We start from the raw sequence: 25,766 nt of genomic DNA, 5'->3' as shown, positions 1-25,766 counted from the left end.
CTTATAAATAAATCTAAAAATTCAACGAAATTATGTAAATTACTAAAAGAAAATTTCGTATGAAAAAACAAAACTGATTTTGTTGAATGTATGATTTGCATAATACATTTTTATATTTTTGTTAATCTTCTTCAGCAAATATTTTCTTAATGAATACACGTTACATTTTAAAAACTTATATAAAGTGATTTTACAGTTATTCAACATTAACTTTGGTTATCATTTACTAATCTTATCTCTCCCTTTTATTAATTAAAATTTTAATTATACAATCTATTCTCGTACACTTTGAAAATATTATTTACGCGTCTCTAATACTCTTGTAAAATTATAAATTTTAATGACACGATCTATAAATTGCTATTTATATTAAGATAATTCAAAATAGCTGAAATTTGGAAGAAGTCTCTAACCACATGATATGAAAGATTCAAAAATATATATACCTACGTAATCTTAGTAGTATATGATACGGACGAACAAATAAAATGTTAAGAATGCATAATATTTCAGTCAAATATTCCTATAATATAACTAATAAAAACGTGACTATAACTTTCACCAACTATCAATCAAAATGTATCTGTTTTGATCATACTTTATTATGTTTACCGGGATCATACTGTAATTAAATAATCGGATTAAACTGTATCACAATATTCATATAAAACTTTCTTAAAAGATTTTGAAGTACACGTCGATCAAAATACTTTAATTAACGGAGTTACACATACTACCCCGCCTGCAAATCTAATTTTTTTTCTTCGACCGCTTCTATGTTCCCTACATGTTTATAAAGCAGAAAATGTAAGAATGCGTTTAAGTACACAAAAATGATACGCATAGTTTTCAATTAATCAATGGTCGTGTCAAATGTATGGCCGAAAGCGTGCAGGAATGAATTGGAAATATTCATATTATATATAAATCTTTAATTCGTAAATTTCTTTCACTCGTTACTTTCTTTTACTTTCATCGTATATCACTTGTGGACTCTGCTCCGATCGATCGTATTTGACGATCAACCAATGGCCATAATAGATAAAATCGTGTATGGCGATTTCAGAGGAACAGTCGATCCTCGACTCACGTATTACGATCGATAAATAGTAGGAATGTCGAAATGTTCACTCAATGAAAGTATCCATTTACCCTCGTTATCAACAGAGTAAAGAATATAGAAATAGAAATATCTCGATTAAGTCTCCATATAACTAAAGTGTCCTTCCGTTTGGACGTATTTTTCGACTGTCCTGTTCCCCTACCCAACCGCCTTGTAAATTTATTCCGATTAAAGAAATCCCATTTCTAAGGCGTTGTATAGCGACTGCGTGTCCGAGTGACTGTTTATTCTCCAGAATGGGAAATTGTGGGCACGAGCCGCCGTTTCTTCATCAGAATCGTCCCCTATTACCACATATGTGCATCTCCGACCAAACCTTGCAATCACTCTTCCAAAGCAGCTTTCTTTTCCTAGAAAACATCATAATTTATCTACTAAATATATTAATTTTCTAGCTTTAATATTTTACGTAAGTGGATACTAAAACAAAAGAAACAATCGTTGGAGAAAAATTCGGTGTATCTGGACAAGGTTTATCGTTCTATGATGGTATAATTTTTTCATGGGTAGAATGTTGCACGTGTAAATTATAATTGTAACTCTTTTTAGAGAATTCGTGTAATTTCCATTATGTAAATCGTTTCCTCGTCGTTCCACGTTGGGAAGTATTCAAGGTGGGAACATTGAAAAATGAAAATTATAATTTACAGATAATAGGCAGTTTTGTCTATTTTTATTTAGAGAAGAGATATACTCTGTTCCAGTTTGGTACAACGATACACAGAATTACCATACGAACAGCGCAGATTTAAGCTACGAATTATTAATAATACGTTTCCGAATAATGTTATCCCGGAATGTTATATTTCTACCGTTGTTGAATCTATAATCGCATTTTGCTCGTTGCAATTCTATAAAACGTGTGATACCTAAATTTTGATGGTACATACCGATTTTCGAGGCAGAATAAATATTTTCGATCGGAAATATCCCGCCGATCCCAAAAAGTAGCACTTTCGACAGAGACGGTACCAGTTGCGTGGGGGTCACCAAGATGTTGATACAGTGACTTCTTTTATTGATGAGATTTAAACATTTTACAGCGGATGTTAACCAGTTGTCGGTCAGCACTTCGATCTCTGCACGTAGTTGCAACCACTGTTCCTGTTTCGCTGCGCCTAACAAGCCGCCAACGTTGTTACGGTAATTACTGTAGATCTCTTTTATCTTGCGATATCGAAAGGCCAGTTTTCGCATCCAATCAACACCACCTCTAACGCCGGAAGCCAAACATATGCCATTGTTCGCGGACGCGCAGTGGAAGCCATCGGTAGCGAAGTTGTAAGAAGATAGATCCTGCCCGTTATCGTCCGACGATACATCGTCGATGTGCACTTGATCGCAATCCTACGGGGTACATTTTTATCAGTTATAGAGTAGCTCAGTTTCATCTGTAAATGGATATATTACGAAAAGCACATTGAACCGAATAAAATGAAACACGCGAGGATTGAAATACACTTAAGGAATATATACCAAAGAATAATGAAGAATTCTTTCAAATATCTACTACTCGATACATTGGTTTGGGCGATTACGCGTTGTAAGAATTAACAAACAAAAAAATAAAAAAAATTGCAGTAATACGCCTGAACCGAAATTCTAGCACGAACACAATTACAAACTATTTAAACGTTTACTTTAGGATCGTTCCGCGTTAAACTGAACAATTTTTGACGTGACATTTCGCAATTCGATTAAATATAAAATACGTGTTGCAGTCCATAGAAAACTAGGAGGACCGAGTTCGATCGTTTCGTTGGTTTCGAATTTGTTCGAACGGTACGGAACGTCAATGTATCAATACTTTCTCTTCTATTTAATTTGATTTCGGGAATACTTGTCGATCGAACGGTGTATACATTGATTATCTAGTTTCTATCAAAGGAAACGTAAATTCATTGTATTCGGGTTGGTGTGCTTTCTGAAACAGTTTCCAGCGATTAAAAGGAATTGCCCTCTGTAGGTTGGGTCGGTCCTCGCGTGCGGTAAACGCGTATAGGCGTTCGATGTGGTATCGTGATCGTGAGCGATCATCTCGGTAGATTTGAACGACGAAGTTGCTTCTACGCAAACACGTTTGAACAAGTGGCCCGTTTACCTCGACATCGGTGAAAAAGAAATGAGTATCGGCCAAATTGAATATCATTTCCTCCATCCTGTACGCAACTTGGAGCAGAAGGGCTTGATCCTTACGGTGCTTCGCTGCGAATATTCCGTTGAGCAACGTGTGAAACACGACTATGGTTTCGTCAAGGTCCCAGATGAATATCCGGTCGGGACCGGCTTCTGTCGTGTCCGCAGAGCCTATACTGTTTCCACTTCCGCTTTGGCGTCTTCCGCGTCTGCAAGGTTTCGCCGTCGCCCCTGAAACACGTTCATTCGCGAAATTATCTCGCGCATCCTCCTCGTGCAACATGTTTTATCATTATTTTAGAACACAATTATTTTCAAACACGATACAAGCACCGTTTCAAATTCCACACGAACGTTACACTCAACGGGTGACACGAATTTGTCGAGAATTTTCGAAAAATGAAATTTGCCTCCACGAAATTACGACAACTCGTTTCAGTGCTCGACGAGACTTGTAAAGTTTCCGGAATTTCAGCTCTCGTCGGTAAATAATGTTCCACGATAAGTTTAACGAGTATAAAAATTGTTAAGGGGAATGAAGAGTATGTAACGTTTATATACAACGTACGCGAAAATGAATACGGAAAGATAGAATAAAATAATGATTGTATCTGGGTTTTTTTTTTTTTACTATCATCGGAAACTTTTATTTACCGAAGAGTGAAATATTGACGATAAAAAATTAATTGCAACTAAATTTGTTAATTCTGTAGCCGATTTAATTACCAGGTAAGACCTAACTACAATAGTTACTTTTTAACGATTCGTTACGTTTTATCGTGTACACGTATTTTTATGTGTATATACGGTACATTTTATTACAATCTGTATCCATTTATAATAACAATGTGTGGAATTGTAAATGTTACCGGTATTGTGTTTCGTAAGTTTCCTTAACTTCTTCGAGGATACTAGTACATACGTGTGTTAGTTCTGAAATTATTTGAAATATTGTAGCATATTTATATTTCCCAATCGTAGAACACATAAATTGCATGTAACGTTTCCATTCATCGTTCTACGTGGTAGATATATTTCTTACGTGCATAAGATTGGAAAAAAAAATTTGGTAACAAAATGAAATTTTTTAGAAAAATATAATACAACGATATCGTTTTGTAATATTCATCAGAAAATGAAACGAAATAATTGAACAAACAGGTGTGAGAAAAATCTCACGCAACGGCCCGTGTGATCAACAAACAAGCATAATTGGATCGAGAAAGCGGGTATATACTTTTATAATTCATTTACAGCTTATCGCAACTTCAATGCCAAAATGATTGCAAGAGAGGTCGAACAGGAGTATAATTACATTTACGTTGCAGCTTTATATTTTATTATTTTGTTCATTTCTGTTGGTTCGGAAAATTTGTTTAACGGTCTCTCAAGTATTAACACTTTGACGGCCGCTGTGCCATCGTCCACTCAATTTATCTCGCTTATCATTTAAGTTTAAACGTTACGTCGTACATTTATTACGTTATTCACGTTCACGTTTCTTTGGTAACGATATCTCTAACAAATTTTTACGAGTTCAACATCATTCTCGAATCACGGAACAGAAGGATATGGAAATTCTCTATAAATTACTCGAAATGAACATTTTCTATCTCGATACGATTTTATATTTAATAATCGATTAACTTTCGTCTAAAATAATTTTCGATTCGTAAAGGAGTGTTTCTCACACTTGAATCGTTTGTTAACAAAAACAAATATATATATACGTGTCGATTACTTTTCAATTATTTACAAATTTATGTAGATTTGAATAATAAATAAAACAGATTTCGCCCTTCGAGTCACTTGTACCTATTAAGGATAGAAAGAAGAAAAAAAAAACACTGTGCGATGTTTACATTAATATTTCTATCGAATTTACACGATAGACCAAAGTTTCCAAACTGTTGGATATTGAACCGGTGCGATAAAGTCGTTCGAGTAAATGATCCTTTAATTATCGCGAACAACATAGAATATTAGACTTGAAAGCTACGAATCGAGGAACAATTCGAAAAGTTTTCGTTAAATTAGCACTCTAGCACGAAGGTGGATTCGCTCGACCGACAGGCAACCATTTGTCGAAACATTTGAACGGTAAGGAGAATAAAACGAGGAACGTTCATTTTTCGTGTTTTTTTTTTTTTTTTTTTTTCATTTTACAACACGTTTTGTTTGCGACAATTGAGACAACTTGTTCGAGAAATTATTTTCTCGAACAAGTTAGTTTTCATTGTTGGTAAAGTATTCTCGAATACGATACACGGGAAATAAACACTCAATTTCGAAGCAAACAATTATTCGGTGTTTAACGGATTAAATCGTCTGCGGCAAACGGAAGTTTCTGTGCGGCCGTCGAAGTGTTAGACTAATTTTATTGCGAAATGCTTTTTAGACGGCTGTACGAGTACATTCAAGGAGAACGTATTTTCGACGCAAAAAAAAAAAAAAAAAAAAAAGAAAAAAAAAGAAATGAAGATATAAAATCACACGTACGAATCGTGTTACCTTCGATGTTTGCGGTTTCCCGTGCGGTAAGATCGCTGGCATCGTGAGTTGTTGCGTCCAACGTGAGCGCAGACTTTGTCGAATCTTTTTACAAAGAAGGAAGCCGTTACTGACAAAACATAATCGCAAATAAATTGTAATTATCGCGACGACGTGTACCGATACGCGCGGGAAAGTTCCAGCGTTTAAAATGTACAAACGAAAACGTTGAATAACAAAATGAATAGAACGTAGTGTCTTGAAAAAAGAATTTCTTGCGGAGAACCTCGAACGAATTGCAACCTCTCCCCCATTTCGTGGGCGACTTGAGTACTCGCACTGTTTTCTTTCATTTTTTTTTTTTTTATTTTTTTTTATTTTGTTAAGTAGAAGTGCAGGATCATGGGACGGTACGCACACGAGACGAAGTGAAAATTTTTCGCAAAAAAAATTCTACGCTGAATTTTCGTAGAACAACGTTCACGAATCGTTCGTTGAACACTTCAGACTCGTGGTAAAGAAACGAAAAGCATAGAGAAAAGAGAATTCGATAACTGACATGCGATCAAGAGATAGAACCAGATGCGGTGGAAACGACGTCTCCTCATCGGAATACGGAATTCGAGAATTTGAAACCGTTGAAAAATCGATCACGTTACAATTTAGGATTGTACAGCACCGAGCGATTTCACGGAAACGGAACATCGAATTATCTATCTTCGATGTAATAACGATAAATCCTGCGCGGATCAGGACACGCGTTTGACTTGAAGAAACATATTTAAGACCTTGTTATTATTTCGAATGGAATCATTTTTGGAAGAAACGAAAGTATCACTTTCGTTGGTTATTTGAAATTGATCGATTATTGCCTCTTTTCCTACTTTTGGCGACAATGACGAGACAATCGGTTGTTCCGTTTCTGGTGAAGCACCGTGTACGATAAAGAAATTCGATAATTCGCAACTCGAGATGCAAAAATGGCCTCGTTATTGGACATATAGGAATACACTTGAAACGTGTATTTCGTGCATACGTAAAATTTCGACTTACGACTTTTAAATGTACTACAAGACGATAATATTCTACGATAAAGTGTATTCTTGATATTTTTCGACTCTCTTACGTATCCGTTCTATTAATTTCAATAATACGTTTCGTGGCTGAATGAAATTTTGAAATTGGTACGATTTCAAAAAATCCATCGAATCTTTCTTGTTACAAGTATCCCTTCTCCGGTATCGTTGAACCACCTCGCAGTTGCACGTTTATTAAAATTTGTGATACTTTTGTATTTTTTTTCTTTTTTTATCATTTCACTTAACGTATTCACTTGTTCGACGTGTTCGGTGAGAAATAAGAAGAAGCGGTCGCGATAAATTGGCCGTGGTTGCAAATGAGAAGATTTATCCGTATACCGTTTCCGTGGTTCGATCGGAACTCGTGCACTGAGCTTGGAGAAATTTATTTACGAAAGGAAGAATGAAAGAAAGAAAGAAATAAAGAAGAAGAAAAGAAAAAAAGAAATCACGTTCGTTGAAAGTACAAACAGATCGATGAGAACGTTACCAGCAAAGTTCAGGTTTCCGATGTTAAACGAGGCGGGCGACGCGTGATAACCGTGCATGGGGTAATATCCGGAATACTGTAATGGTACCCTGTCGTTTCCGTATAAGCTGCTACTGTAGGCGCCATAGTCCAGCTTCTGTAACGAAGAACACACGCGGAATGGTAACCTGGTGTTTCACAATGTGCCGTGAACAGTGACGCCACGATCGCGAAAGTATTTTAACACTTATCGCGGGAAACTTTCAAAGATATAATATACACGATGCGCGGAACTTTTCCAAATATTATTAGCGCCATTTGGTAGATACGACTATCGAGATCGCGTGTGTATAAAATTCGAGGCAAATTAACGTGGTACAGGGAGCTGGTAAGTTGGAGAACGGAACGTTACAAGACAAGAAGAATTTTGGCGCTTCAGTTTCCGATAGAAATCTAGACACGCACGGTGAGAAAACATAGAAATTACAGTTTCTGGAAATTATAATTATTTAAAGTTCCTCCCGATGAATATGAATCTAATCGTTCCTCAGACTCGCCGAATTATCAGTTCCCTGTAACAGATGCAGTCGATTTCACGCTTAACGTTCACCATGGACCAAATGGGAAGTTACATACTTTCACTGGAAATACTTTCGCCACGGTTCGTAATGAGACGAAAATAAAGCAATGACGAAATTACGTTGGAAGCTTCGTTTTCGAGAGAAAAGAAAAAACAACGCATTTGAAAATCAATCCAGTAGCGCGCGTGCACCGAAAGCCGTGAGCTCCACAGGCGTGTTCGTTCGGTGCATGTGACACGCGACAGGCGGTGTTTTTGTTGCACGTCGGAGAATGGAACGCGTTCGTGTCCGTCAACTGCATTAGTAAAACACGTAGTTCCAATTTCGACCGAGAGAACGCGACGTGTGATACGTGGCGTGGAAAACACTCATGGAGTCCTGACCTAACCGATAACCGGTATCACGATCATCACCGTAGATGGCTACCGTGATTGTTTTGTACATGGTACAGTGTCGTGCACTGTTAATACTATCAATACTTACCTATCGATGCGTTCTTAAGCTGTGCCAAAGACACTTTAAAAGCGATTGTTTCTAAACAGGATGTCAGTTACCGTTTTACCATCAATATTTACCTATTAACGCGTTCTCAAGGTGCGCAAAAGACACGTTAGAAACAATTGCTGTAATTATTTTTACACGGAACGTTTGTAACGGAATTCGTAACGACGATCATCGGTTCGGAGCACGCGTGTTGGATTCATTTCTAAATGCATTTTCGTTATTGCATCACATGCTTCTAATTACATTCGTATCCGGGATTTTGGCCCATGGTGTGTACGGTAGAACGTCGATTATCCGATACAGAATGAACTACGTATTTTAACTATTTACAAGTACAACAATGTTGAATTTCGAATTTGAAAAACGTCGTATCGAAGATGTTCAGGAACGTTCACGCGCAGGTAAATGTAATTTAGATTGTAAAACGATGAGCGTCGTTGATATTGTTGTATCCATTCTTAACGAAACTGAGTATAAAAATAATAATCCGAATACGACGTACAGCGAAAAGAAATATACTCGCCGCTCGTTTTAAACGGTGTTGGAAATTTGGCGGTATCTGAAAACGATCGATCATTTTTTTTTCTTTTTTTTTTGCAAAACATTTCTCTCGGTTACGCAGGTACTCTTTCAATGAAAATTGTTTTATTTCCGACCGTTTCACGACACATTCGTTGCCCGTCGGATGTTCATTTCAAAATGCATTCGAAATGTAACGCTATCTAATAACGATTAATCACTTTTTGCAAAACATTTCTCTCGTTACGCGCGTAACGATTTTATGCGATGAACATTCATATTTGAAAATTGTTGTATTTCCATGTTCGAAAATTGTTGTATTTCCATATTCGAACATTGTTGTATTTCCATATTCATCAATTCTTCGAAAATAATTGTTCGAAAAACGAATACTCTCCCGATTGATTCGAGTAATCGACGTCAATACCGTAGATGTGCACACAGAGCAAAAAAAAAAATTATTTATTGGTCGAACGATCGTCTTCGAATTATTCGCAACAGCGTCGATGGAAATTCATTTCCATCGTGATATCAACGTAACCTGCGTAAATCATCTCTTACGTTCTGCGAGTACCTGAGAGGAGGACGATATATTCTGGGCTACATTAGGGAAGTTCGCAGTGCTGCTGTTGTACGTAGTGTAGGACGAGTACTGAGTCATGGTGCTTGGTGTGGTGTACGAGGTCAAGTAAGGACTTTGCAAACCCGTGGTGTTCTTCCCAGTGGTGGCCGCTCCGTAGGGAGGCGAGTTGTACAAACTGTTAACACAAAGTTTAGCGGGTTGACGAACGTTTACGAAACGACTTCGAACGACTACACGGATATTCGCATCAAGGGGAGACACCACCCTGACGGGTCAAAAAAATCGAACCTTTTTTTGTCTCTTATTTTCTTAAAGTTGTGTCATATCGAAAATATATTTCGAAATTCAAACATTTAGCGTTGTTGCAGCGATAAGTGAACTTGTTTCACGTTTTTCTATAGTTTTCAACCTGGCCGATACGAAATCTCCGGAACCACACATACGATTTACTCCAAATTTTATGGAGATACTCCGCACAGAGTATTCTACAATGTACGCGAGTTTTTTTAACGCGTTAATTATTTGATTTTTTACGAACGTTTAAAGTCTTTTCTTTTGGATAAAAATGATTACTTTTTCTTCAAACTTCGATCGTATCTACAATTATTAAAACTTTTGAAAAATTGTACGCTACGTTTTAGATAACAGTCTCTGGTTTATGAATCGACGACGTATTTTTATTTCAAACTTATTCCAGTTCTTGTCAACTGTGGCGGCCAACGAGCAATGTTTCATTGGAAAGGGTTACGGTAATAGCGAATAATTTATCCATTTTGTGCGAGTTTTACTTTCGCAAAATTGTGAAACGAAGATTGAAAGTTATACTTATATTCTCTGAGAAAGACTACATTTTTTTCTTTGGTAACTATTTGGGGGAAAAATTCGTAAAATTTAGCCATTTCTTGACCTCTCAGAGTGGTGTCCCCCCTTAATTTCATCGTTCGTTCTGTAGCAAACGTTTTGCACTCGTTACGAGGATATGACGCGTATTCGTTTCAACGTTTGATCGTTGCGTTTATCGTTACCGTGAATAATAATTCGTTCACCGTCATAAAAATATTTGGAAAGCGATAAAACGGGACAATTGCACTCCACAAATAGGCGTGTATGGAGGATATTGTATGTCGATATCGTACGTTAGCGGCGCTATTACAGAGCACATTGATCGACCGTGGAAAATTTCATACTCGTGCACGAAAAAAAAAAAAAAAGAAAGAAATCATTCGAATGGAAATTTAAAACAATTAAAGGCCACGTTTTAGATTCGACGTTCATTTTTTTAACGCGATTTCCCACACTTTAATCGGACGACAACGAATCAACGAATTCTTTCGTTCGATGCAACGTTTCGAGTAATTACGTGTAATTACGAGTAATCGTAGTTTACAACGAGCGTAAATGATAACGAAAACAACGTGAACGATGAAAATTAATACCGTCGAAAGTTACTAAATTTTTCGGTCGCGCGAACGATCGACTTCCCGTTTATTTTTTTCCATTTTTAAATAACACTCGTGAATCGTAGAATAGAAAACGAAAAGAGTATATTCGGAAATTGGCGCAATTACAATTACCAGACATTCTTCCTGGAATGAAACGCATTTATCGAAACGTCTCTATAAAAGAACTACTCTTTTATCCCGAACGAATGTACGAATAGAAACCTTTAAGCGTTAGCAACAACTACAAAATCGAGAGAATAAATAAGAATAAATAATCGAGTTTCGTGTCCGTTTACCTCGTAGCGTCGACAAAACCGCTCTCTTACTTGACAATCGATAATTCAATGCATCGATGTTTCTCCATAGAAAGATTCTAATACGTCAAAATTACAATAAATGTACCGACGAAGTTTGAAATCGATCGCTTCTTAATGTTCGTTTAAAAAGAAACCACAGCCCCCTTGTTTTTTTTCTCCCCCCCCCCCCCCCCCCCTCCAGAAAGTAGAAAATAGACTCTCGATCGTAATCGATGCGTTACAAATAATCGTAAATAAGATACTTTCGTCGAGTTGGTTGAGAGGAACGAGAAGAAAGGAAAATTGAAGATGCCTCGAGGCATACGGGATACGTGCCTGTTATAATATTGATTGGCTCCGTACAATGAACTGTAGTCAGCCTTTTCCATGGAATCCGGATATTCCTGCTCCTTTTCCTCCGCATTCTCGTCGATGTACAATTCCCCGCTGGGTACGCTGTCATTTTCAGGGCAGTCTTGCACCTCGTTCTTGACTTCCGTCTCTGCCAGTATGATCAAAACGTTTCACGTTCACACGTTTTTACTTACGACTTCTCGGAGTAAATAAATCCGACTACAATAAAATCCACCCTTGCGATCGATACCTCACGAGGGTGAAACGAATTAAAACACCTCCGTTTTTGCGACATCGCGTATTTTTTTCGTTCAGTTTCTTTCGTTTACTTCCCGATTAAGAAATATGATGAATAACCGTTCGACGAGAACGAATGGGTGACACGGAGAACGATAACGTGCGCACTCGAGGAACGGGTCAAATTTTTAATTCAATTACATTTCGTTGTACCTTCGCGAGAGCATTGTCAACGGATCGGCGAGATCTTCCCGATGAAAACGAGCCCAAACACGAGTAGGTTCGGACGATTTTCGATGATACGTAATTTCAATGGTTTCCGAATTGTACAGTGCGCGTCAGTGCACGCGCTATTGTAAACGTAACTCAAAGTCGTCCGAACGACGTCGTGTTTGGTCTCGTTTTCATCGTGAGAATCTCGCCAACGCGTTAAAAATACTCTCGCGACGATGGAATGCGAATAAAAGAAAATTTCATTTTTAACGTAACACAAGAATTTACATCCGCGGTCCTCGAAACTTTTTGCCGGGTGTTCCCCTACGAAGAGAAAAAAAATCCTTGCGTTCTGGATATGCGACAGTTTCAACGATACGAGACGGACAAGTTCTATAACCGTTGAATGTATAAATAGAAAGAGATATTCAAATTGTGGATATTTTCGAACACGTACAATTTTCATCCGTATTCACTTCGGATTGCATATACTCGGTTCTCGCGTCTATCCTCGTTGGAAAACGCTGATAATTAAACGAAGGTTATCGAATAAATCTAAAGTCGTATAGATCGCAGAAAATCTGCCAGGGGTTTGCAACACTCGTCGTGTTGGGAATGTAAACGATCGTACCGTGTAAATATCTTATCGAAAAGTTAAGACAGGCGTCGGTGTGGTCGATGACGACAGTATCGACGTACGCGTCGAGTCGATAAATCGTCAACGATGGATAAATTTTTCATTTCATCCGGACCGGTGATCGAAATTCTTGTACATCGGCGAAGTTTCCCCGCGTATAGAAAGGCAGAGGCACGGAGGTATCTAATTTCATTCAGAATGTCGACGCGCAATTAATTTCCAGAACAATAAGCCTGTCCGTTGCTGTTCTATCGAGTGTTCTCTCTAGATGATAGGCGCATCGACCAGCAGTTTCTCGTTTAATTCAATCGACCCATGGAGGGATCCGGAAAATACAGACGGAAACCTTTCAAAGCATCGAATTTAAACTGTTTTATTGGGAGTTCTGGTTTCAGTTATTATTTCCAGCGGAAAACCGTGCTACCTTACAAACGCGAGTTTTGCAATTTTTGAGTAAGAGATTCCACCGTGGAATGAGAGATCGCGTATCACCGTAGAAGCAAAATGGGGGGGAAAAAAAAAGTAAAGTAATAATTTTAAGAAAAAAAAAATACATATATATATATGTATATATATAAACAGAAAAAAAAGAAAGAAAAAAAAAGCTACAGTTCCATGGTTAGAAACGCGCCGATGTACGACGGACAGGAGCTTTATTTACCATTATGTGCGGCGCGAGGGTGCTGTACCGAGGCCTCTGTCGACGAAGACACGTTGCCAGCATTGTCTAAAACCCCTGCTGGTTTCGTCGGGTCATTGTCTTCGGTTAACATATCACACCGCCTGAAACAAGAGAGCGTGAAACAGCAATTTATCAGTCGATCGAGGTGTCCGTTGCGCTTGTTAACGCATTGACCACCCGACTTTCGTAAGAATTTCGCTCGAGTCATCGTCGTTTCCTCGTAATATACGCCACTTCCACCGCGGAACGCTTTCCGCGAGCAAAATATTTACACTTTCGACTTCAGTAGATCCGTAAACAATAAATACCGGCCGTAAGTGACGTGGGGGAATTTTAAAGCGTACCGTTGCCAACCCTGAAAGCCAGGGGATAAGATTAGGATATCCAACGAGCGGAACAGTAAGCAACACAACGGTTAAGAAACTTGAAATATATCAATTCGAGAAAAAGGGTTCTCACGTGTGACATACAATGGGACAGTGTGCAGAGAGAGTTGAACGAAAGTTTCTATAACGTCAATTTCTTCGAATTCGATTGTAATTCACTTTCGAACTTCTTTCTAAGGTTACTCGATTATCGACTACGTCTTTGTTTACGATATTTATGGGCAATCATTAAAATAGACGGTTAACGGTACACGTAAATTAATTTGCCTTCTCCCCCCATCTAACTTCGAAGACACCCGTCTGGTTTGGTACAAATACGTTCAACGTTGGTGGTGGTTCCAGTAGTGTCGAGAAAATGGAAAGAAAAATTGATTCTTCTCGATTCTATACCAAACAGATCCCTCGGGGAGGAAGAGACTATTTTGATTTATAGATTTGATTTATAGAAGATTGTTTATTTTGAATCGAAAATATTTTTACGTTTGGTTACGGTACTTTAAGTACGCGAAATAAAACGAATGTAAACTTTGAAATTTTGTGACGCGAATTTCACCGAGAATGCAATTTCCTCTGGCACGAATGAAGAGTCGTTGGCGCGTTATCGTGAAGATGCACCAAGTGTCAAGATGTCGATAAATGTCGTCTGGAGGGATGATGCCATTCGCTATTACCGATCCCGTCGTAGAATATTCTACGTGTTGTATAAGAGGGGGTGAAAATCATACAAATAAAAGGACTGGAAAAGAAATTAATATTGTAAAGCGATATCGAATTTGTACCAATTAGACGTGTACCGAAAAGAAAGTAATAGTACGAGACTCGACTCGTGTAAAAAATAGGATATTCTTTCGATGAAAATAAATATCTCGTCTATCGTTTTTATAGTCAGCATTACACGTTTCCGCTTTGATATCGTTATCGCGTGCGAAGAACGTACAGTTGTCGGTTGCGTACCAAACAGCGATCAAAATTATAATAGTTTCCATCGATGAAGAAAATTGCTTCGATAAAAGGAAAATATTCTACAAGGACATGGTTTCGGAACGTTTCAGCGATCGAATATTGATTTGTCTACTTATGATAAAAAACGAAGGAAATCTGAGCGACGAAAACGGAAGACACATCTTCATTCATACATCTCGAATTTTCTCGAACACGTGAACCACTGAACCTTGATGACCACTTAGCTAATCCTCGTGATTACAGAAGCAATCTCAAACAACGATTTCAACTCATCTATCCCGTTTAACGAATTAACACTTCCATTCTTTTTTTTTTTTCCCCCTCCACGAAATCGCGAAATTTCTGGAAATCCCCGAATCCCAGTTTCGAGAGAATAGAACGAAAGCGATCTGCTTGGACGGTTCCGGACGAAGAAAAAGGGTTAGCGTTCGAGCCAGGTTCATTATTGTCTGCCAATTGCGTGTCGAAGAGGTGGAGTGACCAGATGGGTAGGCGTATACCAGGAACCTTCGAGAACAGCCAATGAAACCTCCTTTCACGACGTTTTACATTATGTATTCTTTATGTTGCCAAGTCACTATCTGTCCGTGCTCCGCCCTTACCCGCGCGTATACTCGCGTGCTGTGCACTATAGAGCGAAAAAGAAGCTGTTGCATAAGGGCGCTTTCACACCGACGACATCGTAACGATACACCGTCCGCGAGATTAGATTCCGATCTATTTATAGGGAACATGCGAGATCGGACCTGATTTGTCTGTAACCTCTATTGCCTAATATAAATGAAGCATTCTGCGCCTTAGAAAGTTCTAATCAACGCTTGTCGATAGTCCGATAGAATCGGGACTTAAACGGTACAAGGACGTTATCATTTGTAACGAAATTCTTCGATCGTCGATTTAGCTTGGCTGTTGTTCAATACGCATGAAATACTTCACGCACTTGGAAGATTCTAATTAACGCTTGTCATCTGGAAAACGAAAACGAAGCAGAAGATTGTCGGTGCGGGCATGTTATTATTTACAATAATTGTTTCGACCTTGAATTTAGGTCTTCTTCGGACTAGTAAACACCGAGGTTTATGGTTTCCACCGTTAGAAGCGCTACTTCGTAACGAAGACAAAATAGAAATAGAATTTTTGTTTATTTTATTTTTATCCTTATTATTATTCTTTACTCTCTTCTTTATTCAATTTTCAGATGTGTATATTCAAGTAGATCGTTAATTTAGCTTTTTTTTTTATTTATTGGTTCCGTTTATTATACGGTTACAACAATAAAATGAATTCTGAAGAGTTTGCGGAACCAAAGAGAGTTTCACATCGATTCCTTCATTTTGTTCCGATATAAAATGGAAAAATAGAATCGGTCTCTTATAAGAAGTTTCATTTCCAATAATCCGACGAATCGAAAGTAATTTCTTGTAGCTTCTGTATAAAGGAATCGGTTGAAAATGTTTTAATTTAAAAACAACTCAAATTACAACCGAGTCGCTATCTTCGTTCTTCAATTTCCAGAGTCAGTTATCTATTTAATTAAATATTGGAGTCCATACTTTTTAATTTTAATATTACTTTCATACGAGAAATGGACAAAATAATGTAACAAAATTTTTTCAATTTTTTAATTAATATTCGGTATGTTAAAATGTTTTTGTCGTATGTAAATAATTTCTTCAAAAATATGAATAACCGGAACGTCAAAATTACGTAATTGGAAGTGTCGTAGAAGAAAACTAACCGATACTTGGAAGACGAATAACCATATTTCGAATATTCTGATAATCACGTGCAAATAACATTATAACGAGAATTAGAAATTATATATCTATATGAAATACCAAATATAATTACGCGCGCACAATTCGCGCGCTTTGTTTCAATTGAACAGTATCGAAGAACAACTTTAATTACGATTGCGTAAATATAGCTCCTTTTAAATAGTGCTCGTGATTAATTGCGTCCACTGATAATACGAGAACAGCAATGTCCATGGCACGGGGTAAATATTTCTCATCGGTTGTTTGGAGTTGAATAAATCATTGTCAGGGAACGATCGTTTTGAGAAAAAGTCGTCACGAACGATCGTGTTGGTTACATACACGATGTTCTTGTGTAGGTACCAAAGCGATTGTTCCCCGTGTGACACGTTAGCTGGAAGTTACGTCGCGCACTGGAACACGACGACGAATCAATTAGCACGACAATGTGTTTGAACAACACGCGCGCTCGATTTTTCCTTTCGTAACGGAGGCGACGGCCTGACAACGGATAAAAGTTGAAAAAGAAAATTCCCGTTAATTGTTCGGAAAAGCGGAGATACCGCGCGATATTAAACAATTACGATCGATGCGTCTCGATTTTCTTTTGCATCGAGTGATACTGGAAAACGTATACAATACGCAAAAGAAACACGCAAAATGTACCCGAATCCACGTGAAACTGTAATACGATGATCACTGAAACGTTATTTTTAACTTTCGCAGATAACTGCACTTATATTTCCCGTTTTATGATTCGAATTTTATACGTGCTTTTGCTAGAAATTTTTCGTTCGATTACGCTATGAAATTTGAAAAATGATATTCTCGTCCGCCAATTAATTAAATTTATTTACCGTTGATTTCGACGCAAGGATTGATAAACGTACCTCGTTAATGCCGCTGTTATTAAAAGTAGATTAAATTTCTGATTCTTCAAACGAACGTTATAGATCTCTTCGTTCGATCATGGAAGATTTGTATTATCTACTACGTATTTCTTGCTCAACTAATGTCTACTTTTCGATGTGTACGTGCGTGTGTGTACCGGTTATACCCACGGCTAAGAAAATGAGCAGAACATTTAACTTTACTCGTGTTTAGCGCATAGAGTTACACATCGGCTATGTATAAACTCATATGGGATATATGTATGTATTTTATATTATGAACATGTAACTTGTCGTGCGAATTAATTAAGCTTATAAATTCTAGGCAACGATCAAAACGGGCTGCTCGAAGTAATGTTGGTACAGTCTTCGCAGAAATATCGTCCCCACCGTTACAAATGCACGAAATGTGTTCGTAAGGAAGCACATACATTTCGTGTATCCGTAGCGGTGAAACAATACTTTTGCATCCAATGTATACAATGTACCACGTAACTTTATGATTCGATATTAGATCTTACGATATACAAGAGGTTTCTTGATACTTAAGAGGAGTTCTTAATACTCGAGAAGTGCTGCATGAATGGAATGAGAAACTGTAAAGCGCTAAAAAAATTGTATACAAAAAGTTACAGATTGGTCTAATAATTCTTTCTGCTTATCTGTAACATTCGAAGTCTCGCGCGAGATCTTCGTAATATATTCAGGTTTACAGTTAAAATAAATATGGTCGTTTTGGGTAGCTTTCCCAGAGATGTGTAAATAATGTCATATCGGACATATAGCTATGTACATTTTTCCATTGCCTTTAAGTCCTGAATCTGTCTTTAAAGTACTGTCCGCGTATTAAGAAACACTTTATATGGTATATATTGTATCGCGCTCCCTCCGTATACCTAAAAATGAAAAATTCATTGTTCAACGGATATGGAGTGTGTACGTTAAACTTCGTGCCGTTGGCACGTTACTCGAAATTACGTTATTATTTATTTTCCTCGAAGGAATAGAGGCCTTAAAGAATAAAGGCGAAAGGCACTCGGCTTATCTAAACAAAGCGTGCGCCGAAGTGTTTATCGCCGGCAAGTTGCTTAGCTTGCTGCTGTCCGGGCGTCCGTCAACCGTCAAAGAAATGCAGCGAAACGAGAGGAATGCGTGGCTATATAGTTTCCCGTGCGCGACACTCGTGTCCCACGGAGCGCGGTCAGCTTACATTTGAAAGGAGGAAAAAGAAAAATAAGGAGAGGGATGGTTACACTCTGAGCCAAGACAAAAGGTTCTCGTCCGGAACGCCCTGGTGGCTTTCCTAACCGTTCCCGTCGCGACCGTGGAAATCGCAAACTCGCCCGAAAGCATTTTGTTTGTCACGCCAGGCCTCTGGCTCTTCCGAAAACTCTTATCTCGAGGGATCGGTCCATGTGCGATTTATCCAGTGTGCAGCGGTGCCGTGCCGTCTTGTAATGCCGGAATCACTTGGCTTTTCGCAGTGAGAAACATACGCGTTACTTAGTGCCACGCAGCGGTTGACCAATTAAAATACATTACTGGTAACGAGCCGAATGAGATGCATAAGTTACGCATGCTCAATTGATAATGACGTTTACACGTGTGTGCGCGTGTGTGCGCGCGCGGAAGGCACATCCGCGTACTGTGCGTGACTCCCCGTACATCTAATAATTTAAGGTATGAAACCGTAGGGTGCATCGCGCTTCCCACGTGGCAACTGATGACGAATTTTATTGGATTATCGGTCTCTCTTTCTCACTCTCTCTCTCCCTCTTTCGGTGTCTCGAGAAGCGAGAATTTAAATAACGTTCTCTACAGAAGCGAAGTGGTGTCCAGCATTTGTGGTCAACTGTGATTATAACCTGTCACGGAATTCCAAGCCTTCTAGGTTTAGCATCCAATAAATAAGGTAGATTTATTTGTATTTACAAGTTGTCGTAGCGAATGTTTATCGGACATGGTAATTCTCACTGTCACGTGTTAATATATAATCCTATGACTTTCAATTACTTAAGAAACACGACGTATTATCCGTTGAAAATAGAAAATTTCAACGCATACCGAAAGTTAACAAGATACCCGATAACGTGCACGCAAACCTTGTATCCGGTGTTTTCGCTGGACCAAGCGAGGATGCTTCGATGAGAATATTCGTGGATCAAGGAAGCTGTAGTTGGTTCCCTCCCGATAGTAGCATCGTCATCCCTCCTCGCGTCGTATGTACGTGATTGAATATCGTGTACAAGGCGCACTTGATCGAGTTTAAGCACACTACCTCTCACTTTTCTCGCACTTTCCACGACCACGAGAACATCGTGACACCCGACGGACACACTACTCTGTCCCCGACCGATCGTTCCCAATAACACGCGAAACAAAACAGAAAAGATTACCGATTAACAAAAGTCCATTCGAGAAACCACTTGTCAGGTTCGAAACTAGCAGCAAGGCGGACAAATTGACAAAGCTCGGTCAATGATTTCCCGAGGAAACATCTCTCGCGCGAAGGGTGAAACCGTGGAAGCCGGGTGACGAGGAGAGCGTACGTGCCGACCCTGCCGAACCGAACAGAATGGTAGTCGATCTTTTTGGGTAACGTTTCTCGGTACGCGTTTTCCGTCGAAGGCTCTGTGACGGATTCTCTCTCACGGACGCAGCCAGCACTATTGTTTCCCTGCGAAGGGTATCGGCTCGATGTGCGATACGCTGCAGCCTGTGGAGTTCTGAGCATGCGAAATGTCGCCTGCCACCCCCGCCCGGTGGTCACGTGGTTGGCCGGCTCGTTCCGCGTCTCTCTCCCTCGTTCGTTCCCCGTCTTCGTCCTTCGTCCCCTCTTCGTCCTGCTGCCGGTATTCCCCGTCGCCGTCTCGCTTTGTTCGTCGGACGCGTACAGGTCGCTCGTTAATTAGAACGAGAGGAGCTAACGGCAGCTCGCTCGGCCACTCCGACTACATCGGACGGAGATGAAACACGATAAAGGACAAGCGTACAATGGGTAGGAGGTGGAAGGGAGACAGCCAGGTTACCCCCTCATTCGAATAATTGTCACCTCCTGTCACCGTTCGTTTTTATGAATCGTTCTCAACTGACGGGCGGCAGCGTTCTTTTTTCCTCTTTTTTTTTCCTGTTTCTAGCCCGGAGTGAAGCCGACGAACAGAACAGTAATTAAGGAGGTCTATGGACGATCTTGATAACCACCGAAGGAATGCATCTCGTGGGGTTAAGGAATTAGCGGCGGAATACGCACGACCGAAGGTGGTCGGTCGTTTAACGCGCAGCGAGATTTTAATCCGCGAAGAGGTTTCCTCCACGCGCCAAAGATCGTTGCCGTAGTGTTGGCAATTGGTGGTCGCCTACGGTGGATCGCGTTTGCGCGCATTGTCTCCCGACGTTCTGTGTGCACGATTATTTCGATTTCACGTCTTTTTTCTGGCCCGAGACAGGTTCTCGAATATACGCGTCGGGAGATGTGATGCGACAACGATCGTTCGCGTTGTTCTTTTTTTCATCGGGATCCTGCGTGGTGCGTGTCCCTTTTCTTTTTCCTCCTTTGTTTTATAATCGGAGATAGAGAATTCTTGACGGGAGGTCTGGCGGCCCCTACGTCATACTCGCTGGCTTCTTGGAAGGAGACTGTTCCTGCTTCCTTTTTGGTCTTTTTATCGATTATGGCGTGATAAAAGTGGCGCGAGACGTTTGTCTGCCTGTCGTTCCGCGTTAAAATAAAATTTATCCCCGAATGAAAGACAAAATGGCGATTGAGATCCACGCTCGATTACATCCGTAATTTGTACAATTACGCGGCTTCAAGGGAACCGTATTCACTTCCCGTGTTTGTTCATTTAACATTTTCAAACGCAAATTAAAACTCAACCAAGTACGGTAGAACCTCCATTATCTCTACTAATATGTAGACACGATTGTTCGGTTAAGGAAATTATTAGATAACTTTTCTGATATCGATCGTTCTGTGTCTTAAGTAAAATACCGTAAACGTTAATAATTGTCTTGTTTATTGGCAAGTCTTGTATCTTCTTAACGTTTTGACGTTATAGGTATTTCTAATATTCTAAAAAAATATTCTGTTTATAAAATAGTAAGAATAAGAAGGTATTTCGAGAGAGCACTCGAATAACGAAAGTAGGATAATAATGGATTCTAACTAAATGAATTTTAATATTTCTATTACTATTTTATCTGTATGTGGAAAAGTTTCCCTTACTTTTAACGAACAAGTTGACATTGTCAACTTCGTATCGCGTTAGCTTCTTTCGAACTACCCCCAACATGCCGTGAATATTTTCACGGAGTGTAGGGTTGCGAGTAACGAAAGCGTACCCGTGAGTAGAAGCTCGTGTTTTTGACTATGATAATCAGGCTGGAGCGAGACAGGGGTAGCAACCTAATTTCGCACCACCCGTGCTTACATCCGATGCGCATCTTATACCAACTAGATGGATTCTCCAATTTCCACGAGAGTTTGGATAATGTTACCAGGAAATTTTTCAAAATGGCTCTCCGTGCAATGCCTTCGGTACGCTGGTAAAAACGAAACGATAAAAAGTATTTACGCTATGAAAATGATGTACGACCTTTCTTCGTTCTTAAAGCGAGTGCAATAAGCTCTCGATGTTCGACGACCTATTTTCACAAACATCCTGCACGAGATCCTTCCTCGTACGTTCACGTGGGTAAACATTGCACTTTTGTTATTGTTTCGTCAAATTTTGCATCTCTGTAAGAACAAAAGAATCGATTATTTCTATTTCGTTCGTGAAATTGTTTCGTTTATTTACACAAAATATTTCGTCGAGACTATGAACAAATGTAAACAAATGAATACTAGAATAGCGATTAACCTGAAGTCAAAGCTGAAGGAAGAAAAAGTCGGGACGCGAAATAAAGAGGAATGTGCAACGGTTGCTTTATTATCTCGCTCTCATCACTGATACATAATATTTCTCGTACCGGAGTGTACGTGGCAGCGAACGCAGTTATGCGAATTTATTTCCTGGTGGCCCGGTAGCCCCGCATTCATCTTCAGAAAGAAGCGTCGAACGCGCGTCCCGAGCGTGTAGTACCTGCAAACGATAAACAGGAGCAACCGGGATACAAAGCGATCGCGAATCGGCGAGGCTCGTCAGGAACAACAAAGAGGATTAGTAGTTTTGCATAATGACGGATAAGTGCACAAGGGTCGGATAAGTACGCCTAATCTGTCGGTGATCTTAGTTTCACGGTAGAACGAATAGGTGGAATTTCACCAAATACGGGGCAAATCAGAGGCAACCCTGTCCAGGAACGTTCGGTGAGCTTATTTTGTTCAAAACAAGTTTCTGAAGACACGCCTCGGCCATACGAAAGGCCTTTTCATTTTAAATTTCGCTCGCCACCAATGCGGAATATCAATCGGTCGACAACTGTTTGGTATTTTTGTTTACCGGTTACGATGTAAAGGTTGCCACGTTTAATCTATAAATGGATGGAGATTCAATACGGTTGAAGCGAACTTAAGTGGTTCGTAGAACTGGAGAGAAAGAACACGGTTATGCGAATCAATCGTTCACGACGCGTTTCAATTTTATAATTTTATGGTCGATGTCCTTGTACGATTACACGTACGATGAAACGATTGGCATCGTAGCTACGATACGCGTAATTTATAAGCACGAGCTATTTTCAATTAACAGTCTGTGTACGAAAGAAACTCGTACCATTCATTATCAACATGGAGGATACGCGTTTGTTGAAAGTTTCTTGTTAAGTTTCTGCGAGTTCTATAAATAGGTTAAGATTCCGTACACAGTTCCGAAACATCCGGTATATTTCGGAATGTACGTCGAAGTGAAACATTTGTACGTTCGGGTGTTGACGAATGTCGAGGTGATCGTTAAAGTTTCACAGTGAGAAACTGACGACGGAGGTGTCAAGGCCAGTTGAAGGTCATGTACGTTTTTCTTTAATGGAATTTATTCTTCTTTTCAACGAGGAGGAAGTTACGTTATACGAGTGTCTTGAACAATTTGGAAATAAAGGAAAAAAACTATATACAAACTTCAGTATGGAAGCTGTACATTGCATTCTTGCGTGTGTTGCGCACACTGTTTGATATGTATTTCAAATATGTGGTAAATTGATGCACGACCTATATGTTGCATATTTCTTTTCCAAACGCCTGCAAGTATCTTTTCTTAACCGAGAATACATAGTAATGTGAATATATTTATAAGACACTTAAAAGTTAATAATAATAAATGCTTTTGTAATGAAATATATTTCTCAGACGTAGAACGGATTGTATTATATATTTACCATACAATGTGAGTTATTTTTCAACAGTGATAAATGTTTTGTTACTCACTTACAAAAGAAAAAATACGATATTTATAAAATACCCTTTTTCTCGTTCCTAGAGGAGCGAAGCTCAATTAACGTGAACCGATGCGATTCATGGTTTTTATTCGAAAAACAATTTTAACGTCGAACAATGTTGGCCAAAATTTTACTCGTACAACGAACAACGAATAACTTTATTTTCGTTGGTAACGAGCAATTTTTTTACGCGAACAAAAACTTGTTCGAATAACGCAGGCAAACGAAAACATTTATCAATTAGTCGAATCATTATCTTCGATAAATATTTATTTGAAATTATTCGAGTAATAGTCAACTCTGGTGTGTGTATTTTCAAATATGGTAAATGTGACCACGGAACCAACAGTTGAATATTATTCGAATAAACTCCAAGATAATATGTTAAAAGTTATTCGTTGTCCAAGATAATTAACCGAATAAATATGTATTCCATCGTTCACGGTGTTTGGATCAATTTTCATTCGAATAAACGAATGGGTTTTACAACCCCTTTGTTAACTACCGACACACAACGAGTCACCTGTCGATCCTGTTTGCTATTCGTTGTTAAAATAAAACGAACGTTACTACACATTTCTACCCTAAAACAAAAAGGAAACAAAAACGAAGATAAAATTCTTTCTGATAAAAAAATTAACCTTATTCGTCGAATAAATCCATAGGACAGGATAATTATCGTCCATCGGACTCTCTTTATTTGGATAACTTTTTTTATCCGTTTAACGGTCAATTCGACGAGTCGGTAATGATCGAACGGTGGCTTCCTGCGAGAAAAGTCTAAGGTAACCGGTGATGTGTCACCGTGGCCCACAAATGCAATATACCGTGGGTACAAATGCAATATACTTCGCGGACTGTTACGTGAAATGGATGTCGTCGAGTTTCCCAAGAGTCTGTCGTTCGACGGAGATCGAAGGTAATAAAGAGAGGCACGTGAAGGAGACATGGCGTCGACATCCTGTGGGTTGGCCGAAGTAGTCGTTGCCGGTGTGGAGAAAGAGGAGGCGGAATGGGGGTTACTACCTTTATGATATAATGGCATGGAAGCTTACCATGAAGCTATATACGCTCACCGAGCCAACCCTTCTATACAGATAAATACAACGGCGCGCGAGCTAGCGCGAGCCTCGAAGTATGCGGGAGGCTTGTGGTCTATCTCTCTAACGTATAAATGGTGTGCTCCGCTGTAGCTGCGTACGCGCTCGACCACCCAAGGGTACATACATACACGGATGAGCACTCTAGGAAAAGTGCATAAGTACGGCGCAGAGTATTTACTTTGCGGAGGGCCAGGTATGTACATACGTACACCTTTTAATACCGAAACGGCTGACTTTTTCCAAGGAGCCGGTGGCTATTCGGGAAGAAACATCATTTTTGTGGAAACGGTGTTCGGCGCTATTTCATTTTAACGACGACAAATAATACGTACCCCAATAACAACGAATAATGACATTTTTATCATTTATCGATTGTTCGAAGTTTTTCATACAGATGAAAATTTTGCCCTCCTCTCCGATTGTTAACGCTTTCCTTTCGAATTTTTTTTTTTTTTGAAAAAAATTCAAATAATATTGAATTCTTTTTTGAAAATTTTGCATTCAATAATTATTGTAGATAGTTTTGCGTCCTCGGTAGAAACATTCGGCCAGGAGACATTCCTTTTATTTTCTGTAACAAGATGTAAGCGAATTGAGTAAACACGTCATGCTTCGCTATTAGTATGTATTTAATTTTTTTACGTGCCACGATTATATCTTCTCGATCGAATTATGTTACCGTATGTGATTTTTAATGCGCATTTGTATAATTATTTCGTACACGTGTATCAATGTATGCATACGTACGTAAGCGTATGCATGGAAATGCAAACGATCATCATTTTTGGCAGAATATAAAATTTGTAAAATTCCCATTAATTTTCCAACTTCGGGAAAAAGTGAAAGTGCTTTCTTTTTCGGTGGAGAAGGCGGTCTTTTGTTTTCTGTCGAACCGTACATCCTGAAGGTAAGATCCTGCTAAAATAAGTGCACACACGTGTAGAGAT

The 25,766-nt window shown here is 39.1% G+C and overlaps 1 protein-coding gene across 3 annotated transcripts; it reads right to left on the bottom strand.

Annotated features, from left to right (window-relative positions):
* Nucleotides 1–363: 363 nt before the first annotated feature.
* Eya (eya transcriptional coactivator and phosphatase 2) lies at nucleotides 364–20,051 on the bottom strand. 3 transcript variants are annotated; one of them, XM_076325145.1, is made up of 9 exons: nucleotides 19,444–20,051; nucleotides 13,325–13,446; nucleotides 11,559–11,724; nucleotides 9,476–9,659; nucleotides 7,319–7,454; nucleotides 5,759–5,854; nucleotides 3,225–3,490; nucleotides 2,014–2,470; nucleotides 364–1,473 (listed from the first exon to the last, which is right to left on the bottom strand). In XM_076325145.1, the coding sequence occupies exons 2-9, from the start codon at nucleotides 13,434–13,436 to the stop codon at nucleotides 1,292–1,294; spliced, it is 1,599 nt and encodes a 532-aa protein (XP_076181260.1). In that variant the 5' UTR covers nucleotides 13,437–13,446; nucleotides 19,444–20,051; the 3' UTR covers nucleotides 364–1,291. The 3 variants fall into 3 exon arrangements, with proteins under 3 accessions (XP_076181260.1, XP_076181261.1, XP_076181262.1); XM_076325146.1 differs by having other exon boundaries at nucleotides 5,771–5,854; XM_076325147.1 differs by lacking the exon at nucleotides 5,759–5,854.
* Nucleotides 20,052–25,766: the final 5,715 nt, after the last annotated feature.

Source organism: Ptiloglossa arizonensis, chromosome 13 (genome assembly GCF_051014685.1).
Source record: "Ptiloglossa arizonensis isolate GNS036 chromosome 13, iyPtiAriz1_principal, whole genome shotgun sequence".
Classification (NCBI taxonomy): Eukaryota; Metazoa; Arthropoda; class Insecta; order Hymenoptera; family Colletidae; genus Ptiloglossa; species Ptiloglossa arizonensis.
This window is presented reverse-complemented; position numbering and strand designations above follow the sequence as displayed.